The sequence below is a fragment of the Sceloporus undulatus genome, chromosome 2, assembly GCF_019175285.1.
Source record: "Sceloporus undulatus isolate JIND9_A2432 ecotype Alabama chromosome 2, SceUnd_v1.1, whole genome shotgun sequence".
Classification (NCBI taxonomy): domain Eukaryota; kingdom Metazoa; phylum Chordata; class Lepidosauria; order Squamata; family Phrynosomatidae; genus Sceloporus; species Sceloporus undulatus.
The window spans coordinates 10,503,507-10,522,233 of NC_056523.1; the positions used below are offsets into that span (position 1 = coordinate 10,503,507).

An 18,727-nucleotide genomic window follows, 5' to 3' on the forward strand; every position below is an offset into this window, starting at 1 on the left:
GGGCCACAGAATGGTTTTAATTAAATATAAATTAATTAACATTTAATTTAATATTAATCCTGTCATCCTGCTCCTCTCCCGGCTCTCTCCTCAGGGAAAAGCTGAACAGCAGAGCAGCCTTGCCTGTCCTCCTCCTCCAGCTGGGCATCCCCTCAGGAGAAGGCCGAGTGACGGAGGAGCCTTCCTTATCCCCCTTCACCTTTGGTATCTTTGTTTCCTCCGTATTGATGGCTTTTGGGACATACTTGTTTCCTCCATATTAGAGGAATGTACTATGACTTCCTCGGGATGAGTGTCAGGAAATGTCATTGGCTCCTCTCTACCGATGACCACTGTATATAACAGGGGCATCTCCACTTGGCTCTGAGTAAACACAAGAGTCCTTAGACCATTCTCATCCCTTTATCTTGATCCCTCTATCAAGCGTGGCTTGTTCTGTACCAAATAACCATGCCTATTGTCTCCTCGGCACTGAGGGCTAGTCACTCAATCCCTTCTACATCAACATATGTCCATTTTACATACACACACACCTTTCCAAGGGGTTCTTGTTGGTACCATTCACATTCCTCGAGGCAAGAAGCATACAGCTGATCGGTCTCTAACTGAGATGAGCTCATCTCATATGCCGACCCCTAATGTCAGTTTGGGACCTCATTGTAGATGGAGATTGCTTCAATTCTTTCCCATTATACAGCTCCTGGGGTAATCCCTTTGATTCAGGCCTCCATTTCAAATATTTGTCCACCCCGTGGACATTTCGAGATCTCTCCATGGCAACTGTTATAACACGCTGGTTCTTCTTGATTTCTTGTCTCAATGCATCATTCTGGTGAGGTGGCATTACTTCTGGTCTTCACCTGCAGCCCTGATAAGACTTGATGCATTCTGCAATCTCCCTGGATATTCTTACCATAGGAACAGGGCAAAGGATCATCCCAGGGTGCCCTCAGGGTAAGCCAACACAGACAGCCAGCAGCCTCTGCGGAAAGGCTCTGCCACGTACAAGTAGAGTCCAAGGCCCATTTCCAGTGCACCCACAGCCACAGAGTGGGTTATCCAGAAACACCTGCTCTCACTCTGCTGGTCTCCTTCACCAGGCTAGGAAAGCAGTGAATGAATTTTACTTGAAAAATTAAATGGATACCAATAAGCACAGAATGGGTAAAGAGATAGGACAGGAAGAAGATGTCTAATGTTAAGGTCATTTGGCATTCTAGTCCTGTCTCCTGGGGTATTGGCTACCTCTCCCAATTTGGCATCATCTGCAAATTTGATAAGCATTATTCCATCCTCCAAGTCATTGATAATGATGTTGAGTAGCACTGGGTCCAGGACAAAGTCCTATGGCACCCTGCTAGTCACTTCTCTCCACAATTTATAAAAAAGAAGACTTTACATAACAAACTAATGTACTCCTCATCACCTTTCTGTGTCATGTCCATGTAGAATTGTGTCAGAAGAGAAATTGATGAAGGCCCCTCAGCTTCTGGGGAACTGCTGCTCAGGCAGGGAAGCCAAATGTCAGCATTCCCTTTCAAACTGTAACATACATGAAGACGACACAGGAACACTGTTTTTATGGATGCTATAATCTATATGTGCAATTTATGTAATATATGATATTAAAAAATGGTAGTGCTGTAAATAGAGCTTTCCCCAGCCCTGTACCTTTGAGATATAGCAATAATCATAGCAAGCACAGTTCTATACCAGTTATCAGTGAACTCAGCACTCCCTAAGCCAGCAGTTCCCAACCTGTGCTCCCAAGAGCCCTTAGGGCTCTGTGTGCACTTCCCAGGTGCTCTGTGACTGCTCAATGGAAATCAAATAAAAATGGAATGAAATTAAAGAATAAGAATATATTCTTATACACTTGTCCCTCCACATTTGTGGCTTTGACTTTTACTGATTTGATAATTCACGGGGTTTATTAATTTGTTCTCTCCCAGAATATCTAGGTCCCCCCAGCATAACTCTATGGTCAACTTTAACCAAAGGTCGCACTGAAAGACCTAGAAATTCCTAGAGAGAACACTCCAGTAGGCATTTGTAGCTCCTCCAGGGCAATTCTATGGTCAAAGTTTTTTTTTGATATGTCCGCAGCAAATGAAGAAGGAGGAAACGGTAGGGCCACTACATGGAGAAGATGGCAAAATGCTAACAGAAGACAGAGAAAGGGCAGAATTACTTAACATCTTCTTTGTCTCAGTCTTCTCAGAAAAGGCAAAGGTTGCTCAACCTGAGGAAAATGGAATAGAGGACAGAATAGGGGAATTTCAGCACAGAATAAGTAAAGAGATAGTACAGGAATACCTTGTTAATTTAAATGAATTTAAGTCTCCAGGACCAGATGAACTACATCCAAGGGTATTAAAAGAACTGCCAAATGTAATATCAGAACCATTGGCAATAATCTTTGAGAACTCCTGCAGAACAGGAGAAGTCCCAGCCGACTGGAGGAGGGCAAATGTTGTCCCCATCTTCAAAAAGGGGAAAAAAGAGGATCCCAACAATTATCGTCCAGTTAGTCTGACATCAATCCCAGGAAAGATTCTGGAGCAGATCATTAAACAGAGAGTCAATTACAATTACAGTACAAGCCCCTTCTGTACAAATCTTGCCAAGAAAACCCCATGACAGGCAGACAAGAACAACAACAAAGTTCTGGAAGAGTGTCCCCAAATGCTGGTCTTCCAGATGTTTGCCACTTCAATGCCCAGAATCCCCAGCCAGCTTGGTCAACAACCAGGAATGCTGGGAGGTGCAGTCCACCACATCTGGAGGACCAAAAGCTTGGGAACCACTGGGTTAAAGCAATAAAGCTGTGGTTCCTAGAAAAGCCTCTAGTGCCTAAATAGCTTCCTGCTCCACCTCCTTTCTGCTTTATTTTTAAAGCCAAAATTGAGGGGGTTTTTTTGGTTGGTCAGCTTGCATTTCTGGTGAGTTAAGGGAGTATTTTACCCTTTGTTTTTCTCTTTCCTCCTCTTTCTTTTTGGAAACTGAAGCAGGTTTTCTGTGAGGCTGGGGAATAGCTAGAAAAGGGCAGATTCAAAAAGGATGTTTTGTTCCTATATTCATTTTTTTAAAATCACTGTTTTGCTGGCCACAAAGTCAGCAGTGAGCCCCATATTGTTTAGCAAGGTGAGCATCCTTTTTTTGCAAGTTCACACATAAGTAATGAATAATAGGCAGCCCCCTCCCCCCATTCTTTGTCTTGTTTCTGCTATTCAGATAGATTCCCTCTATCCAAGGAATCTTTTATCACAATGGCTAAAAGTCAGTGCTTTTAATTTATTTTCTTCCAGCTACTCAGATAGGCTGCTTCCATCCAGGGAGTCTCCTATCACAATGGCTAAAAGACAGTGTTTTTAATTCAGTTTATTTCAGCTATTCAAATAGATTGCATCTATCCAAGGAGACTGTCACAATGGCTCAAATTCAGGGTTTTTAGTGTATTTTTATTTCTGCTACTCAAATAGACTGCCTCTATTCAGGGAAACTCAGTCACAGTGCCTAAAAGTCAGTGTTTTTACATATTATTTTAATTTATTTCTGCTACTCAGATAGATTGCATCTGTCCAGAGAGTCTTTGTCAGTGTTTTTAATGTAGACTGTCTCCATCCAGGGAGTCTCTATCATAATGGCTAAAAGTCAGAGTTTTTAATGTATTTTACTTCTGCTACTCAGGTAGACTAAGTCCATCCAGGGAGGCTTTGTACTAATGTAAAAAAAAAAATCAGGGTTTTAAATTTTTTAAAAATTTTATTTCTGCTACTCAGATTGCAGCTATTCAGGGAGACTCTGACACAGTGGCTAAAAGTCGGTGTTTTTAATGTGTTTTAATTTGTTTCTGCTACTCAATAGACTGCCTCCATCCAGGAAGACTCTGTCACAATGGCTAAAAATCAGTGTTTATTTTTAAATTTATTTTAATTTATTTCTGCATTAGGGTAGAGGCTGTTGCTAGGATTGGAAATGGAGCCACCAAGTCCACCTACGGACCTTACTTTGGAGAAAGCAACAAGAAAAGGCACCAGTGCCAACCCTACAGATCGTGCTGAAGAGCTGCCATGGTGCCTAGCCCCCAAAAGGGTCAAGCAAGACCCCGATGGAAGACCAGCGAAAGAATGGGAAGACCAATGGCACAAATTTCTGAGGGCCTTGGATCCCTTGCACTTAGTATGGGGAGCCCCACAGTTGAGGGACTCCGGTCCGTGGGATGATGCCAAAGCTTTCCTGGCCTCCTTTGAACAAGTGGCTGAAGCTTGCCAGTGGCCCAGAGAAGAGTGGACAGCCCGGCTTCTACCGGCCCTCAGTGGCGAAGCCAAGCTGGCCTTTAGTGGCCTAGATGCCCAAGACAGGGAGGATTATGGGAAAGTGACTGCCGCCATTTTGCGAGGGGAAGCCATCAGATCAGAGGCGCAGCGCCAACACTTCCGGCAGTTCCGCTACCAGGAGTTGGAAGAACCGCGGAAGGTTTACAACCGACTGCAAGAGCTTTGCCACCAGTGGCTGAAGCCAGAGAGACGCTCCAAAGAGCAGATCCTGGAGCTCTTGATCCTGGAGCAATTCTTGGCCATCTTGCCTCCAGAGATCCAGGACTGGGTGCGGGAATGCGGGCCAGAGAATGGTGTCCAAACAGCAGTGCAGGCCGAGGATTTCTTGATGAGCCAGCAAGAGGTAGAGATGTGGAAATGGCAGGTGAGCTTTGGAGACAGAGAACAGGTGGTTTTGATGGCATTTATAATTTGCTGTATTGTATTAGAGCCAGAGTGGTGTAATGGTTTGAGTTTGATTCACAGTTTGGCCATGAAACCACTGGGTGACCTTGGGCAAGTTGCATTCTCTCAGTGGCAACAGGGTTGGTGTCATCCCTTGCGGTAACTTATGGGGTCACCCCCCCCCATTGACCTCCTCCCATTTCACACCATACAGAATCCTTACAAATGCTTTTTTGCAGTAATGTTACCTGTATATATACTACTGGGTGAAATACTAATAGTTGTGACATAAACAACTAGCAAAATTTAAATTATACATTCATATTACAATATCATATGCACAACCTAAATGTATTTACATATGTATAGTGAAAATTTGGTTAAAATGTGATGTTTTCAAAAGAAAAATTTAATATATATATACAGTATATATATATATTTAAAAACAGTTCAATATAATTTTTTTTTAAATTAAAATTTTGAAATTTGAAATTTGAACTTTAAAAAATTCTGGTGCCTCTCCTTTCTCTGACTGAGCTTCACCCTACTCCCACCATCTCTTAAAGCATTTTAAAGGGAAGCAGATGAATGCCACAGCCCATTTCTGCCCAAAAAGTAGGTGTTTGAGGAGCAATGGTGTCGCCCCCGCTTGGGGTGTCACCTTGCGCAGTCTTCACCCCCTGCAGCCCCCTAATGATGTCACTGAATGTCAACCCTCCTCTGAACAAATCTTGCCAAGAAAACCCCAGGATAAGTTTGCCTTAGCATCACCATAACTCAGAAAACAACTTGAAGGCACACAACAAAAGCCACCATGGTGAAAGCCAACGTGAACTAGTGATTTCAGACTAAGACCCTGGTTTGATTCACTGCTTGACTGCAGAAACCTGCTAGGTGACCATGGGTGAATTACACCCTCTCAGCCCCAGAAAACCCTGTTGATAGATCCACCTTAGGGGTCACGATTAGTCAGAAATGACTTGAAGGGACCCAACAACAATTTTGCGGTATGGTTGCCAGGCTGGGATTACTCCAGGTCCTGAGATTTCAGTATGAAATTTTAAGACCTAGGGATGATTAGGAAGAACTTCCTGAGGGTAAGAGCTGTTTGACAGTAGAAGGTACTCTCTCGGATTATGGTGGAGTCTCCTTCTTTGGAGCTCTTTAAATGGAGGCTGGATGGTCATCTGTTGGGAGTGGTTTGATTGTGTCTTCCTGCATGGCAGAAGGAGGTTGGAGTGGATGGCCCTTGTGGTCTCTTCCAACCCTGTGGTTCTATGATTCTTCAGATTATTTATTTATTTGATATGCTCCCTTTTACCTAAATTTGACCCATGGTGGCTCATGAAATATAAAGTTCAAGTAACCTGGACCTAAGCTGTATATGGCTATGTCAGACATAACAAGCATTTTGAATTGTGACTAGAAACAGAACAGCAGTCGGTGGAGTTGTTGCAACGAATCTCTTGTTGCAACCTACCTTGCAGGATTGTTGGGAGGGAACTTTGTATGCTGTCCTAATCTCCTAGGACAGTGGCTCCTAATCTTTTTTGGGCCATGGACCCCTTTGGGATTCTGATGAAAATTATGGACTCCCTAGGGAAAAAAGCATTCAAACACAACTTTCAAAGTAACAGGAAGGAGAAATCAAGGGGGAGAAACACTTTTGAACTTGGTTCATGGACACTCTAAAGTTCTCAATGGACTTTAGGAAATAGGGATGTTAATAAAATATGGTTGACAAATAATATTACTTTCTCAGTACACAAAAAGTGGGAATGCAGTCCTCCAGATGTTGTTAAACTACAGCTCCCATTAGACCTAACCAGAAGAGCCAAGGAGAACACTGAGCTCTTAATAAGTCCAACAGTATCTGGAGGTCTGCACAATTTCCACTTCTACTACAGTATATCAGTCCTGGTTGTAGTCTGGTTTCTACTCTTCTCTCCCAAATTTCATTTAATTTTTTTCAGGTGCCAGCGGCGTCAAAAGCTGGAACGGTAAATCCACTGGAGCCTGGGAAGAGACCACTATACACGGAGGCCAAAGAGCAGGGTGATGTGGTTGCCGAATCCCCAGGTATGGGTTTGGGATTATGTTCAAATGTTAACTTTATATTTTGTGGTAAGGAAGTCTAGAGAAATGTAAGAGATCCACTGCCTCCTCTTTTCAAGAGAATGAGTGCTGAGCAATATATTAAACAATTGCCTAGTCTTGCTTTAAATCTGATGTGTGGGATCACTCAAATCGGATGCTGCTAGTATATATTTTTAAAAAGCATACACTACATGTATAAAGCTAGGATAACAAACAGATAGATCATCATCTTTGTTTATCTTTGTGCCTGATTTTGAAATTATATGCTCAATGCCAGAAATCATAAACTTGTAGCACTACTGATGTTGCCAAACTACAGCTCCCATCATGTCCTTGTTATTTTTGCTGACTAACTGGGATGTGAACTGGTGCCAAACAATATGTGGAGGGACATAGATTCTCTATTTTGCCTCAATTTGTTGCAGTCTAGGAACATATTTTCACTCAGACACACACACAACCTCTCATGGGACACATACTGTACCAGCCAAAAGGTGTTGGCATTTGTTTTGAGAACTATGAGTGATTCAAAATTAACTTTTTTGTTATAAAACAACAGACTTCCTTTCTGGGACAGTAATCATGCAGTCCTCCAGATGGTGTGGGGCTGCAACTTCTATCAGCTCACTTTTGAATTTTGCAACAAAGAAAAGCTCATCTAGCCCCTCACTGATGGTATTCTACTCTCAGGTGAAAACTATCTTTTTAAAGTAAGCTGGTTAAATATATTGGGTGGAGCTGTTTTCTGCCACTCTATGAAATACAGATTTCTTTGGCCCTCCACATATTTTAGATTATAGTTCTCATAATCCCTTGCTACAGATCCAACCTGGTTGGGGATTTTTGGAAGCTGAAGTCTAAAATTAAAGTTTCCTCTTTTCAAAAGATACAGCTAGGTTAAAAAAAATTCTCCCAGACATCTGAGAGTTGATGTCCATCACATCTAGAGAGGCAGACATCCCCCATTTAAATTTAATATATTGCACTTGAAAGCAAGGATGGGAAATATTTAGGTCTCCAGATGTTTTGGACTTCAGTTGCTAGAAACCTGTGTTTTTATTTGCCTGTAGTGTGTGGTGTAGTGATTTGAGAATTGGACAACACCTCTGGAGACCAGAGTTCAACTCCCCACTTGAGCAGAAAAAACCATTGTGTGACCCTGGGCCAAGAGAAAGACCTGCCAAGTCACATTCTCTCAGCCTCAGAGGATGGCTATGGCACCCCCCCCCCAAGAAACTTGCCAAGAAAATCCTATGATAGGTTCTCCTTAGGGTTGCCATAAGTAAAAAAGAACTTGGAGACACACAATAACAACAGTTAAAAGAAACACTTTTATCTGTTGTCATTTATCTTCGCTTGTTTTATGTGGGCTGTATTTTTTATGCTGGATTTTAATCTTTGCTTTGGCCATTTTTTTTATTGGGGAAGCTGGGTATAATTGAAACAAACAAATCCACTCAGGGGCATTTTGGGGACGGGGTGCAGGGAGGGGTGCGGACCACACTGGATGACACCTCAGAGGGGGGTGTCTGCCTTTTGGTGTGAAGTGTACCATCACATCTCTTCATGGGTGGACCAGGACTTCTGGAGACTGAAGGTCCTAGGAAGGACCCAGTCCACCTGTCCAAAGGTGGAAAGGAGGCCATTTTGGGATACTGTTGGTATACCATGGCAACTCCTGGAGGCCTCTCCCATAACTGAATTGGCACCTGGGCTCCTTTGGGACTTGTGAACAAGGCAGGTAGACTGGAACACCTAGGACAGGGGCAGTCTCTTTGAATGACCCAGTCCACCAGCTGTCAACAGGTAGCCTTTCTCTTCCATAGTGGCCCGATCAACTCCTGCAAGACCATTGGCCTGGCTGGGGGTGGGGTGGGAGACTGCCAGTCAGCCTAGGGATGACAGAATGCATTACTGCACCCTAATAATGTCATTGAATCCATCCTTCCTTTTACAGAGACTGGAGTAACTCTTCCCAGTCGTTCTGCACCACTAGTTCTGTCTGAGAGACAGGAATTGCAGGATCCAGAGCCAACAGAGGTATGTAAATTTCTTGGGTAAATTAGTGGGATTTCCTTCTTTATGAATATGATTAGTATTGCCAGATCTCAGAGCCTAGTTTTGAGTCTCTAATTTTCACAGGCCATCTTCAGGTGAGAGATGAAGGTACAAATTCTCCAATTTTGGTGGTCTCAGCTCTAGGCAACAGATAAGAGCTGAATGCAAATCTTTGGCTCAGGAGAGTAGAAGAAGCATCTTCCTACAGTTTTTAAGAATTAATTGATTTGTTGCTGCAACTTGCAAGACTCTCCAGAAGACCTGTGCACTTACAGTGGACTCTTTTGATCTGTGGGGGTCCTGTTCTGTGTACACCCCCACCCTGCGAAGCTAGCAAAACACACACGATCATGCCCCGTATTATTCAGTGGTGGTAACATATGTACGGGCAAGTCAGTGCATCCATGTGCATACGCCACCATTGAATAATATGGGCTGTGGCGATCTGCGGGCGGTCATATCTACAGATTGCCAGCCTGCCAAATGAAGGGCCCATTATACTTAGCTTCCTCCTTCTCTCCCAGTCTTGGTGGCATCAAGGCTCACACTCTGCTTTGCTATGCATCCACCTTCTGGATAGAAGCTAAATTAAATGTTTCTTATTCCATCTCATAAGTAAAAATGAATAACCCTCTCATTTCACCTTGATCTGGGAACAGTCCCTTTGGCTAAGAGTTCTCTCTTAATTTCCAGACAGGAAAATATGTTCTGTCTCAGTTGGTTTGACTGACAGAATGTGAGCAACTGTGGCTGCTGCTCAGTGCCTAATACTTAATGCCATTGCCAAGGACCGTTCTTACATTTCAGGTGTTGGCCTGAAAACTTCAGGACTTGGGATGATCATCAACTGGCAAACCTAGATTTGATTAACAGTTTATAAGACAGAAAGGGATTCTGTGACACCTTCAAGATTCAGCAGTCTGTTTCGGCTAAGTTTTCATGTGTTACAACTGAGCAGTAGTCTCTAAAAGCTAATGATGAGAGAAACTAATTTGTCTTAAAGGTGCCACAAGGCTCCTTTTATATTGAGACAAACTAACATGGTTATCTCTCTGCAAATTTCATAAGGTAAAGAACATAGTACACATACATAAATAAACGAATTCATAGGGTTCATCAGTTTTCATACCTCTTGGAGTCTCCCTTATCCAAAATGTTAGGATCAGAAATGTTTTGGATTTCGGTCTTTTAGGTTTTCGAATATTTACATATTTGTATCTTGGAAATGTGACCCAAGTCTAAACATGAAATTCGTTTATGTTTTGTGTACACCTTATATATATAGCCTCAAAGTAATTTTATACATACAGTGATATTTTTAATAACTGTTTGCATGAAACGTTAGACCAGGGGTAGGCAATCTTTTTGAGCCGGGGGCCGGGTTGCTGTCCCTCAGACAACTGGGGGGCCGAAGCCAAAAATTAAATAATTAAATAATTTTTTTAAAAAAATTAAATATATAAATAAACCAGGACAGATGTAGGAAAAAAATTTTCAAATGGAAGACACTTTTTAAAAAAAAATGGAGGACATGCAAAAAATTTTGCTGATTTTTTAAAAAATGTTAATATAAATGCATGTTTCTGAGGCTTCTATAGACAATTGCCCCCCCAAAGGCCCCGGCAGCAATCGGCGGCAGGACCGGGCTGGGGCCGGTCCCAAGGCCTCGCCGGGCCGCAGGTTGCCTACCCCTGCGTTAGACCGATAGAAAGCATGAGTGCCTCTATTTCAGCCACCCATGGGGACAATTTTCGATTTTGGAATTCTGGATAAGAGAGACTCAACTTGTATTGTTACTTGCCCAGATTCTATTACCCTTTTTCTATACGAAATATAAATAAATAAAAATAAGTAAAAATTGCCATGTAGTGCAGGAGTGGGCAACTGCGTGGGGACCAGAGGTTAATTTCCTCCTGATCCTGCCCCACAGGCTGCACCACTCTCCCTATCAGGCATAAACACCTCCAATTTTGTTTGCTGTCCTTCTCAATTTGGCAACTGGAAATGATGTTGTATCACTTCCTGTCACTATGTTGCATGGGATTGAGGTAGCGTGGTGTAGTGGTTTGAGTGTTGGACTAGGACTCTGGGAGACCAGGGTTTGAATCCTGGCTCAGCCATGAAAATCCACTGGGTGACTTTGGACAAGTCACACTCTCTCAGCCTGAGAGGGTGGGAATGGAAAACTCCCTATGAAGAAACTTGCCAAGAAAACCCCATGATAGGTTAATCTTAGGGTCGCCATAAGTCAGAAATGACTTGAAGGCACACAGCGACGACAACAACAACAACAACAACAACAATGGTGGGGGAGGGTCTGAGGGGTGTGGGTGTTTTTGTTTCTTTTCATATGTTGGAGGGATTGGTACAAAGAAAATTGTACTGAAAAAATATTTTAAAATTTGGGGAGGTTTAGGAGGCTTTGGGAGCAGGCTTCCACAGCCACAGAAGTACAACCCATGACTCACATGTGACCCACAGGTCACACTTTCCCCACCCCTAGACTAGTGCAAATCTATTCCAGCACAGTTATATTGGATTTCACAGGTGCACAATTGCTAGTGCAGCTGGCTCACCCCTTGTGCAACAGTCAATTAGCTCCTCAGCTGCCAAGACCACGCATGGGAGGCTGTGTGTATGTTTGTGGAACCATTGACTATACTACAGATCACACTAAACCATGCAATTCATCGTGCAATGTTTATAGTACCATAGAGAACCAGCGTGGTGTACTGTTTGAGCATTGGACTACAACTCTGGAGATCAGAGGTTTGAATCCCTGCTTGAGCATAAAAACTCACTGGGTGACCTTGAGCAAGTCACACTCTCTCAGCCTCAGAGGAAGGCAAGGGCAAACCTCCTTTGAAAAAAAAGTTGCTAAGAAACACTATGATAGATTTGTCATAGGGTCACCATAAGTGAGAAATGATTTGAAGGCACACAGCAACAAATCTCAGTTAACAATGTAGATGTGTATGTTATTTTTCAGAGGACAGAACTGGTAAAACCACCTCTGAGTATTACTTGCCTAAGAAAACCCTATGATTTTTATGGGGTTGCCATAAGGCAACAGGTGACTTGAAAGTTTGCACAGACATGTGCAGACACATACACACTATCATTAACTAAAGCCAGCATGGCATAGTGGTTTGAAGGCACACAGCAACTTGATTCTGGAAACTGGATTCAAATCTTCTCTCAGCCATGGAAACCCACTGGGTAATTTGGGCAAATCACACTCTCTCAGCCTCAGAGGAAGGCAAAGGCAAACATCCTCCTGAACAAATCATGGCAAGAAAACCCGCCTGATTGGTTTACCATAAGGTGGAAACGACTTGAAGGCCCACAGCATCTGTGTCCCAATGGAATACCAGCCGTGGATCCTTTCTGTGTATAGATATTTTGAAAATCAAAGGAAAGAAATACAGTATGGGAAATCTGCATGGATGGGGAGTGTGCAGCCATCCAGATGTTATAGTACTGCAGTTTTCATCATCCAATCATTAGTATTGTTGCCTTGGGCTGGTAGGAGATGCAGTCCAACATTTGGAGGAATGTATATTCCCACACAGACTTTATGTCCTAAGTGGTTTTGTGATGGAAGAAAAAAGCGATGTCTAAATTCAAAGCCGGACCTATCCTTAAGCAGGCAGAAGTGGTCATATCAGGCAGCTGATTTGGGCTCTTATGAAAAGGCAGCCAAATGTTGGATGTTTAGAGTCATCTTACAGGTTGAAGCAGGGGACTCTTCAAAAGGACATTGGAGCCTCCTTTTCTATTAGAATGGGCAGCTTAGATCCTTCCAGATGCTATTAGACTGCTGCTTCCAACATGCCATACCATTAACCTTGCTTGCTAGGACAGATGGGAGTTGTATTTCGACATCCAGAGGCACAAGTATAGTTATAATACTCTGGTACCACTTTCATTGTCATGGCTCAATGCTATGGAATCCTGGGCATTATAGTTTGCTGAGGGATTCAGAGCTCACTGTTGGAGACTTCCAGGCCACTCTCCTTGAACTACAGCAAAGAATTCTAAGTCCCTCACCAAACTGCAAGCCCCAGGATTCATAAAATGGAACCACAGCAGTGAAAGTGGTGTCACAGTGCTGTAAATGTGTCATCTGCTACGTTTTTTTCAAAGCAGTCTGAATTACAACAAGTTGGTACCTACTTCATATAGAATCACAAAATCCCAAGAGCTGGAAGAGGCCACAAAGGCCATGTAGCCTAGCCCCTGCCGTGCAAGAATACACTACTAAAGCATGGGGCCCATCCAACTTCTGTTTAAAGACCTCCAAACAAGGACAGTCCACAACCCTCCAAGGCAATTTGTTTCATTATCCAACAGCACCCGCTGTCAAGTATTTCTTCACCGTGTTTAAATGGTATCTCTTTTCTTGTCATTTGAATCCATGTGTTTGTGTTCTAGTCCCTAAAGCAGCAGAAAACAAGTTTACTCCATCTACTACATGACAAGTTGTTGCGTGCCTTCAAGTCGTTAATGACTTATGGCGACCCTACGATGGGGTTTTATAAGGCTGAGAGTTTGTGATTCACTCAAGTGGGTTTCCATAGCCAAGCAAGAAATTGAATCCTGATCCCTATGTTGTTCCTCATAAGGCTTGGTCTCCAAACCTTCGATTATCTTGACTGCCCTTCTCTGGACACGTTCCAGCATGTCAGTATCCTTCTTGATTTGTGCTACCTTGAACTGGAGACAGGGTTCCAGGTGAGGTCTGACCAAAGCTTCTTGTTTCAGGGGTCTGTAGACTTGGAGCTGGCTGTGCATTTCACTGAGGGTGAATGGGCCTTACTGGGTCTAAGCCAGAGAGCTCTCGACAGGGAGGTTCTGAAGGATAACTGTGAGAATGGAGCATCTTTCGGTAAGTAAGACACCCTTTACATTCTCCACATGTTTTACTTTTATTTTAATTCACCTAATTTGAGCAGGTTGCTGAACACAAGTGAAATTACAATTTGTGTGATTTGTGGGCATACAATCCTGAGACCCCTTCTCTGAAACACCGTCCTTTTGTGATTCCCCAGTTTGTACAGTTTTTTTCCCCTCATTAATGGCAAAAATGCCTCGCTTAAGGCTTACTTCTACATTTTTGTTGTTGTTAACTGTCCTTGAGTCATCCTCGACTCTTTCAACCCTTTGGATGAGACATCTCCAAGCCTATCCTCCACTGCTCTGCCGAAATCTTGTAGATTCAGGCGTGTGATCTCCCTAATTGAGTCTATCCATCTAGCATGCAGCCTTCATCTTTTCTTAATTCTCTCCATCTTTCCTAGCATTATTGCCTTTTCTAATGAGTCATGTTTTCTCATGGTGTGGCCAAAGTACAACAGCCTTAATGTAATCATCTTGTCTTCCTGGGATATTTCTTGCTTTATCTTCCCAAGGACCCACTTGTTTTTCTTTTTGGCTGTCCATGGTATCTTCAGTACTCTTCTCCAACACCACATCTCAAAAGTGTTGATTTCCTTCATACCTGCTTTCTTCACTGTCCAGCTCTCACATCTGTACATGGTGATGGGGAATGCAACGGCTTGGACGATTCTAACTTTAGTGTTCAGTTGTACACTATAATATAGTTTTAATTTCAAATATGATGGAATTTTGCCTATACTGGTTGAGTCTCCTTTATCTGGAATTCCAAAATCCAAAATACTCCAAAAACCAATTTTTTTTATGGGTGGCTGAGACAGTGACAATTTGTTTTCTTATGGTTCCCAAACTTTGTTTCATGCACAAAATTATTAAAAATGTTGTTATAAAATTACTTTCAGCTATGAAATATAAATCCTTTTTGTGTTAGACTTGGGTCCTGTCAACAAGATATCTCGCTATGCACGTATTCCAGATAACAGGTATTCCAAAATAAAATAAAGATGCAAAATCTCAAAACACTTCTGGTCCCAGGTATTTCAGATAACGGAGACTCAACCTGTAATCCTACCCCTTGAATGCCCCATCCCTAGAAATTGTATTTGGCCTGAAAAAGCATTTGATAGTGCCTGCCAGCACCAAGATAGTGAAGCGTCCATGCCTGAACCCATCTTTTTGCAGCCTGCAATTCCCTAGCTTTTGTTGTTCTGTCTTCTGGAATAGTGGTTCTCATCCTTCCTAATAACGTGATCCTTTAATATAGTTTCTCGTGTTGTGGTGACCCCCAACCATGTGTCTCGGTTCCTAAGACCATTGGAAATATGTGTTTTCCAATGGTCTTAGGCGACCCCTGTGAAGGGTCATTCGGCCTCCGAAGGGATCGCGACCCACTTGTTGAGTACTACTGTTCTAGACGTTGGGATTTGGAAGGAGTGTCTTCTAGTGTCTCCAGTCCTTCCTGGAGAAGCAAATTCCAAGGATGGTGACACAGTGGGGTGGGGGAGTCTTCTGTTCAATACCTTGGCTTGTGATGGTCTCTCAGGATTCCATCTTGACCCTCCCCCCCCCACAAACCCCCCCTTTAAAAAAAGAATTCAACACAATATTCAGGCAATTGTTGCCCCAAATCATGCAGACACCCCCCCCTCCTAAATTTAAGAGAACACTCCCATCCTGTCCCCACAAGCACCCCAGAATCCCATACTCTCCTTTAAACTTCTGTTTTCCTTTGCAATGCCTGTCATCAATGATGACAGGTAGTGAGTGAGTGAGGTCACATTACTTTCTCCAGCCATTTTAAGAAAGAATGCTGAAGAAAATACAGATATTAGGGTTTGGTATGGGTCGGTGGGTGCAGCCTAGAGAGGGATCTGGGAGAAAGTGTTGGCACTGGCCCCATACGATTGTCCATCCTGTTTTAAAGTGATGTCTAGTACCAGTAATGGACTGGATGAGGGTGAACAAATGGAAGCTTAATCCAGACAAGACAGAGATGCTTTTGATCAGCTGAAAGGCAATTTAGGAGGCAGGGATTCAGCCTGTGCTGAACAGAATCACTTTCTCCCTGGAAGACTCAGTTTTCCACTTTGGATGTATTCTTGGATTCAGTCCTGAACCAATAACAACCAGGAATACACTTGCACTGTTAAAGTTCTTGTACACATCCCTGGCTATGTTTGAAAGTGGAATCATAATACTGTAATTGCGCTGTGTCAAATGGCCTTTTGGATGCTGATGAGGATTTTTTAAAATATACTTTTCTTTATAAGGAGCTTTTAGGTCATGTATTTGTTTTGACCAATGCCTTTAATTTCATTATGTTTTGATACTCGGTTCTGTTTTGTGTTTGAATTGCTGGCTTCTTTTATTTAATGTTAATCTGAGCTGCCTTGGGTATCATTTTGGGGGAGAAAAGACAGGATATAAAACTTATAAAAAGATAAAATTAACTTTTTGTGATGTGTGTCTCCCTGATCCTAACACCCCCTCCTACCTCCCTCCTTGGCTTTTCCTCTGTTGTAATTTGAGGAAAGAGGGATACTGGATCATGTAGATTACTGTCTTGCTTTTGAATGCATTTCCTTCTGCTGGTTTGCTCTTTCTGTATCTCACCACTTGGCTGCTGGACTCAATAGCTGCAACACATTTTGAATTCTTTGGTCTCATCCTGACACATCTTGTAGAGTGATGGTCAGGGAAGAGGTGGAAGGGTAAAGAAGAAGTTGAGGGTCATCCAAGCAGCCTGTCTAAAGAAACCCTGGTTATTTTTAACTAGGTCTGCCTTCCACCTTCTCTTACGCTGAGGTTAGTAGGTTTTGCCTTCTTTGTTGTTGTTTTTCCATTTCCATAATTTCTGTATTTTTCTCGCCCTACCCTACCCCTCCTTCCCTGCTTGATCTGGGTTCCTTCCCTGTTCCCTCAGATTATCCAGCAACGATGGAGGTGAAACAGGAGATCCTTCAATGCGATGGTCCTGAGATAGCTGAAGGCCATGAGTTGTACCATGAGAAGTCCCATGGGGATGAGTCTCTGAAGCCTGCGATCCACAAGGGAGACTGTGAATGGGAGCAGTTTCAGGGGAGGAAGCCAGGGAGGAGATGGCATGGGTCTGTTCCACAAACAGAACAAATGAGAGGCTTTAACAAAGTCCTGTGCTACAAGAGAGAGAGAAAGCATCCTTGCCCTGAATGTGGGAAAAGATTTCACTACCGATCCCAGCTTGCAAAACACCAGCTGATCCACACTGGCATCAGGCCCTACAAATGTGTTGTCTGCGGGAGGAGCTTCCAGAGGAAAGACAATCTTTTTGCACATCAGAAAATCCACACAGGAGAGAAGCGTCACGGTTGCCCCGAGTGTGGGAAAAGCTTCTACGACAGAGGTAAACTGCTGAGACATCAGAGAATCCACTTGGGAGAGAAGCCATTCGACTGTCCCGGGTGTAAAAAGGGCTTTCCAAACAAAGGAAACCTCCTTGTACATCAGACAACCCACACAGGTGAGCGGCTGTATGAATGCTCTGAGCGTGGGAGACATTTCTACAACAGGATCAGATGGAATAGGCATCAGAGGGTTCAGACTGGGGAGAAAACGTTCGACTGCCCGTGGTGTCGTAAGCGATTCTCTCGGAAAGGAAATCTTGCTGCCCACCAGAAAATCCACACAGGGGAGAAGCCATACCCATGCTCAGAGTGTGGGAAAAGCTTTGGCGAAAAAGCCAAGTTGATTAGACATCAAAGAATCCACACAGGAGAAAAACCTTTCTCATGTCTGATGTGTGGGAAAAGCTTTAACCAGCGAGAAACCTTGCTGAGGCATCAGCGAGTCCACACAGGAGAGAAACCTTACGAATGCCTGGAGTGCGGGGAGCGCTATGGTCAAAAAGAGACACTGCTTAGACATCAGAGAATGCACGAGGGAGAAAACATCAGTTATGTGCCATAAAGGGGGAGTAGGTTTTGTTTAAATCAGGCATGGGCAAAGTGCAGTTTAAGCATCACATGCATCTCTTGTGGCCCCAAAGTGCCACCCCCCCCAAACCTCCAACTCCCTCACTGTTTGGTTCAGACAAAACAAGAAGTTATAATTAAATGAAAGATTACCCGGTCTGTTTGCCAGCTTGCATGAACATGCTATGGGCGTACACAAGAGATTTCTTTATATCTTGTCTGATATGTCAATGTTATGAACCCACAGCTGTCCAAATTTCACAAAAATGCAGTTAAAACATATTTTTGAATGCATGTGCAGAACAGAGGGAAGGAACTAAAAAAATCAAACGTGTTTTGTGCAGAAGCAAAGAAAGGCAGTTGGAAAATGTCTCCGTTTTCGCAGTTACTTATGGGTTGAGGAGAGCAGGAGTCAAGCTGTCTGTTGTTTCCAGCAGCTTCTGTACTTTGAAAAAAGGTTTGTTTTCTGTTTTGTTTAAAAACGAATAAACCACAACTGTGTACACAAAAGAAGTTTAGTGAGAAAATGGACATGAAGGACAACTGATTCAGAGGACAATACTGATGCCTTAAATTTTAGGTGAAGTTCACTAGTGTTTGGTGACTTAAAACTTTTCTTGTGTTGTGGACAGTCTTTTCCAAGCTGCTGCTTTTTCTTTTTGACTTTTTTGCATTACAGCTACTGTGGGAATGTGCATTCTAATTCAAGTGTGTTACAATCAGAATGGTGAATAAAGAGTTTCAAAGAGAAAGCATTGCTAGATCTGTTTGTGTGTGTTTAGATTTGCAAATGTGTGTCTCCTTTCTGCTAAGACGCTTACTACAAGATTTAGCTCATTGGCTGTCATTGGAAATACGTACAAAGCTCACAGCTAGCAGACATAAAAGTCTGGATGCTTTGCAGTGTTTTCCAGAAAACTATATGGAGTGAACCAATGAATTGTATAGATGGTGGGGGGAGGAATTGGGTGGCACATGTGTGAACATCTGAGGGATGTCTTC

General features: G+C 43.0%; 2 protein-coding genes across 5 annotated transcripts in view; both read left to right on the forward strand.

Moving 5' to 3' along the window:
* Positions 1 to 18,727, forward strand: part of LOC121921898 (zinc finger protein 397-like) — a 942,727-nt gene that overhangs the window by 684,132 nt on the left and 239,868 nt on the right. The gene's annotated exons all lie outside the window — the stretch shown is intronic.
* Positions 54 to 18,470, forward strand: LOC121921877 (zinc finger protein 1 homolog). Of its 3 annotated transcripts, none has more exons than XM_042450565.1 (6): positions 54 to 204; positions 3,953 to 4,704; positions 6,698 to 6,803; positions 8,779 to 8,861; positions 13,644 to 13,767; positions 16,699 to 18,470. In XM_042450565.1, the coding sequence occupies exons 2-6, from the start codon at positions 3,979 to 3,981 to the stop codon at positions 17,718 to 17,720; spliced, it is 2,061 nt and encodes a 686-aa protein (XP_042306499.1). In that variant the 5' UTR covers positions 54 to 204; positions 3,953 to 3,978; the 3' UTR covers positions 17,721 to 18,470. The 3 variants fall into 3 exon arrangements, with proteins under 3 accessions (XP_042306499.1, XP_042306498.1, XP_042306500.1); XM_042450564.1 differs by lacking the exon at positions 54 to 204 and adding an exon at positions 2,542 to 2,942; XM_042450566.1 differs by lacking the exon at positions 54 to 204 and adding an exon at positions 3,030 to 3,144.

What these genes read in the sequence shown, in the direction of transcription:
- LOC121921877 (XM_042450565.1), top strand. Translation starts at nt 3,979, where the DNA reads ATGGAGCCACCAAGTCCACCTACGGACCTTACTTTGGAGAAAGCAACA. An exon ending in TGTGGTTGCCGAATCCCCAG is followed by an intron (nt 6,804 to 8,778) that starts GTATGGGTTTGG and finishes TTCCTTTTACAG; the next exon opens with AGACTGGAGTAACTCTTCCC. An exon ending in AGGATCCAGAGCCAACAGAG is followed by an intron (nt 8,862 to 13,643) that starts GTATGTAAATTT and finishes TTCTTGTTTCAG; the next exon opens with GGGTCTGTAGACTTGGAGCT.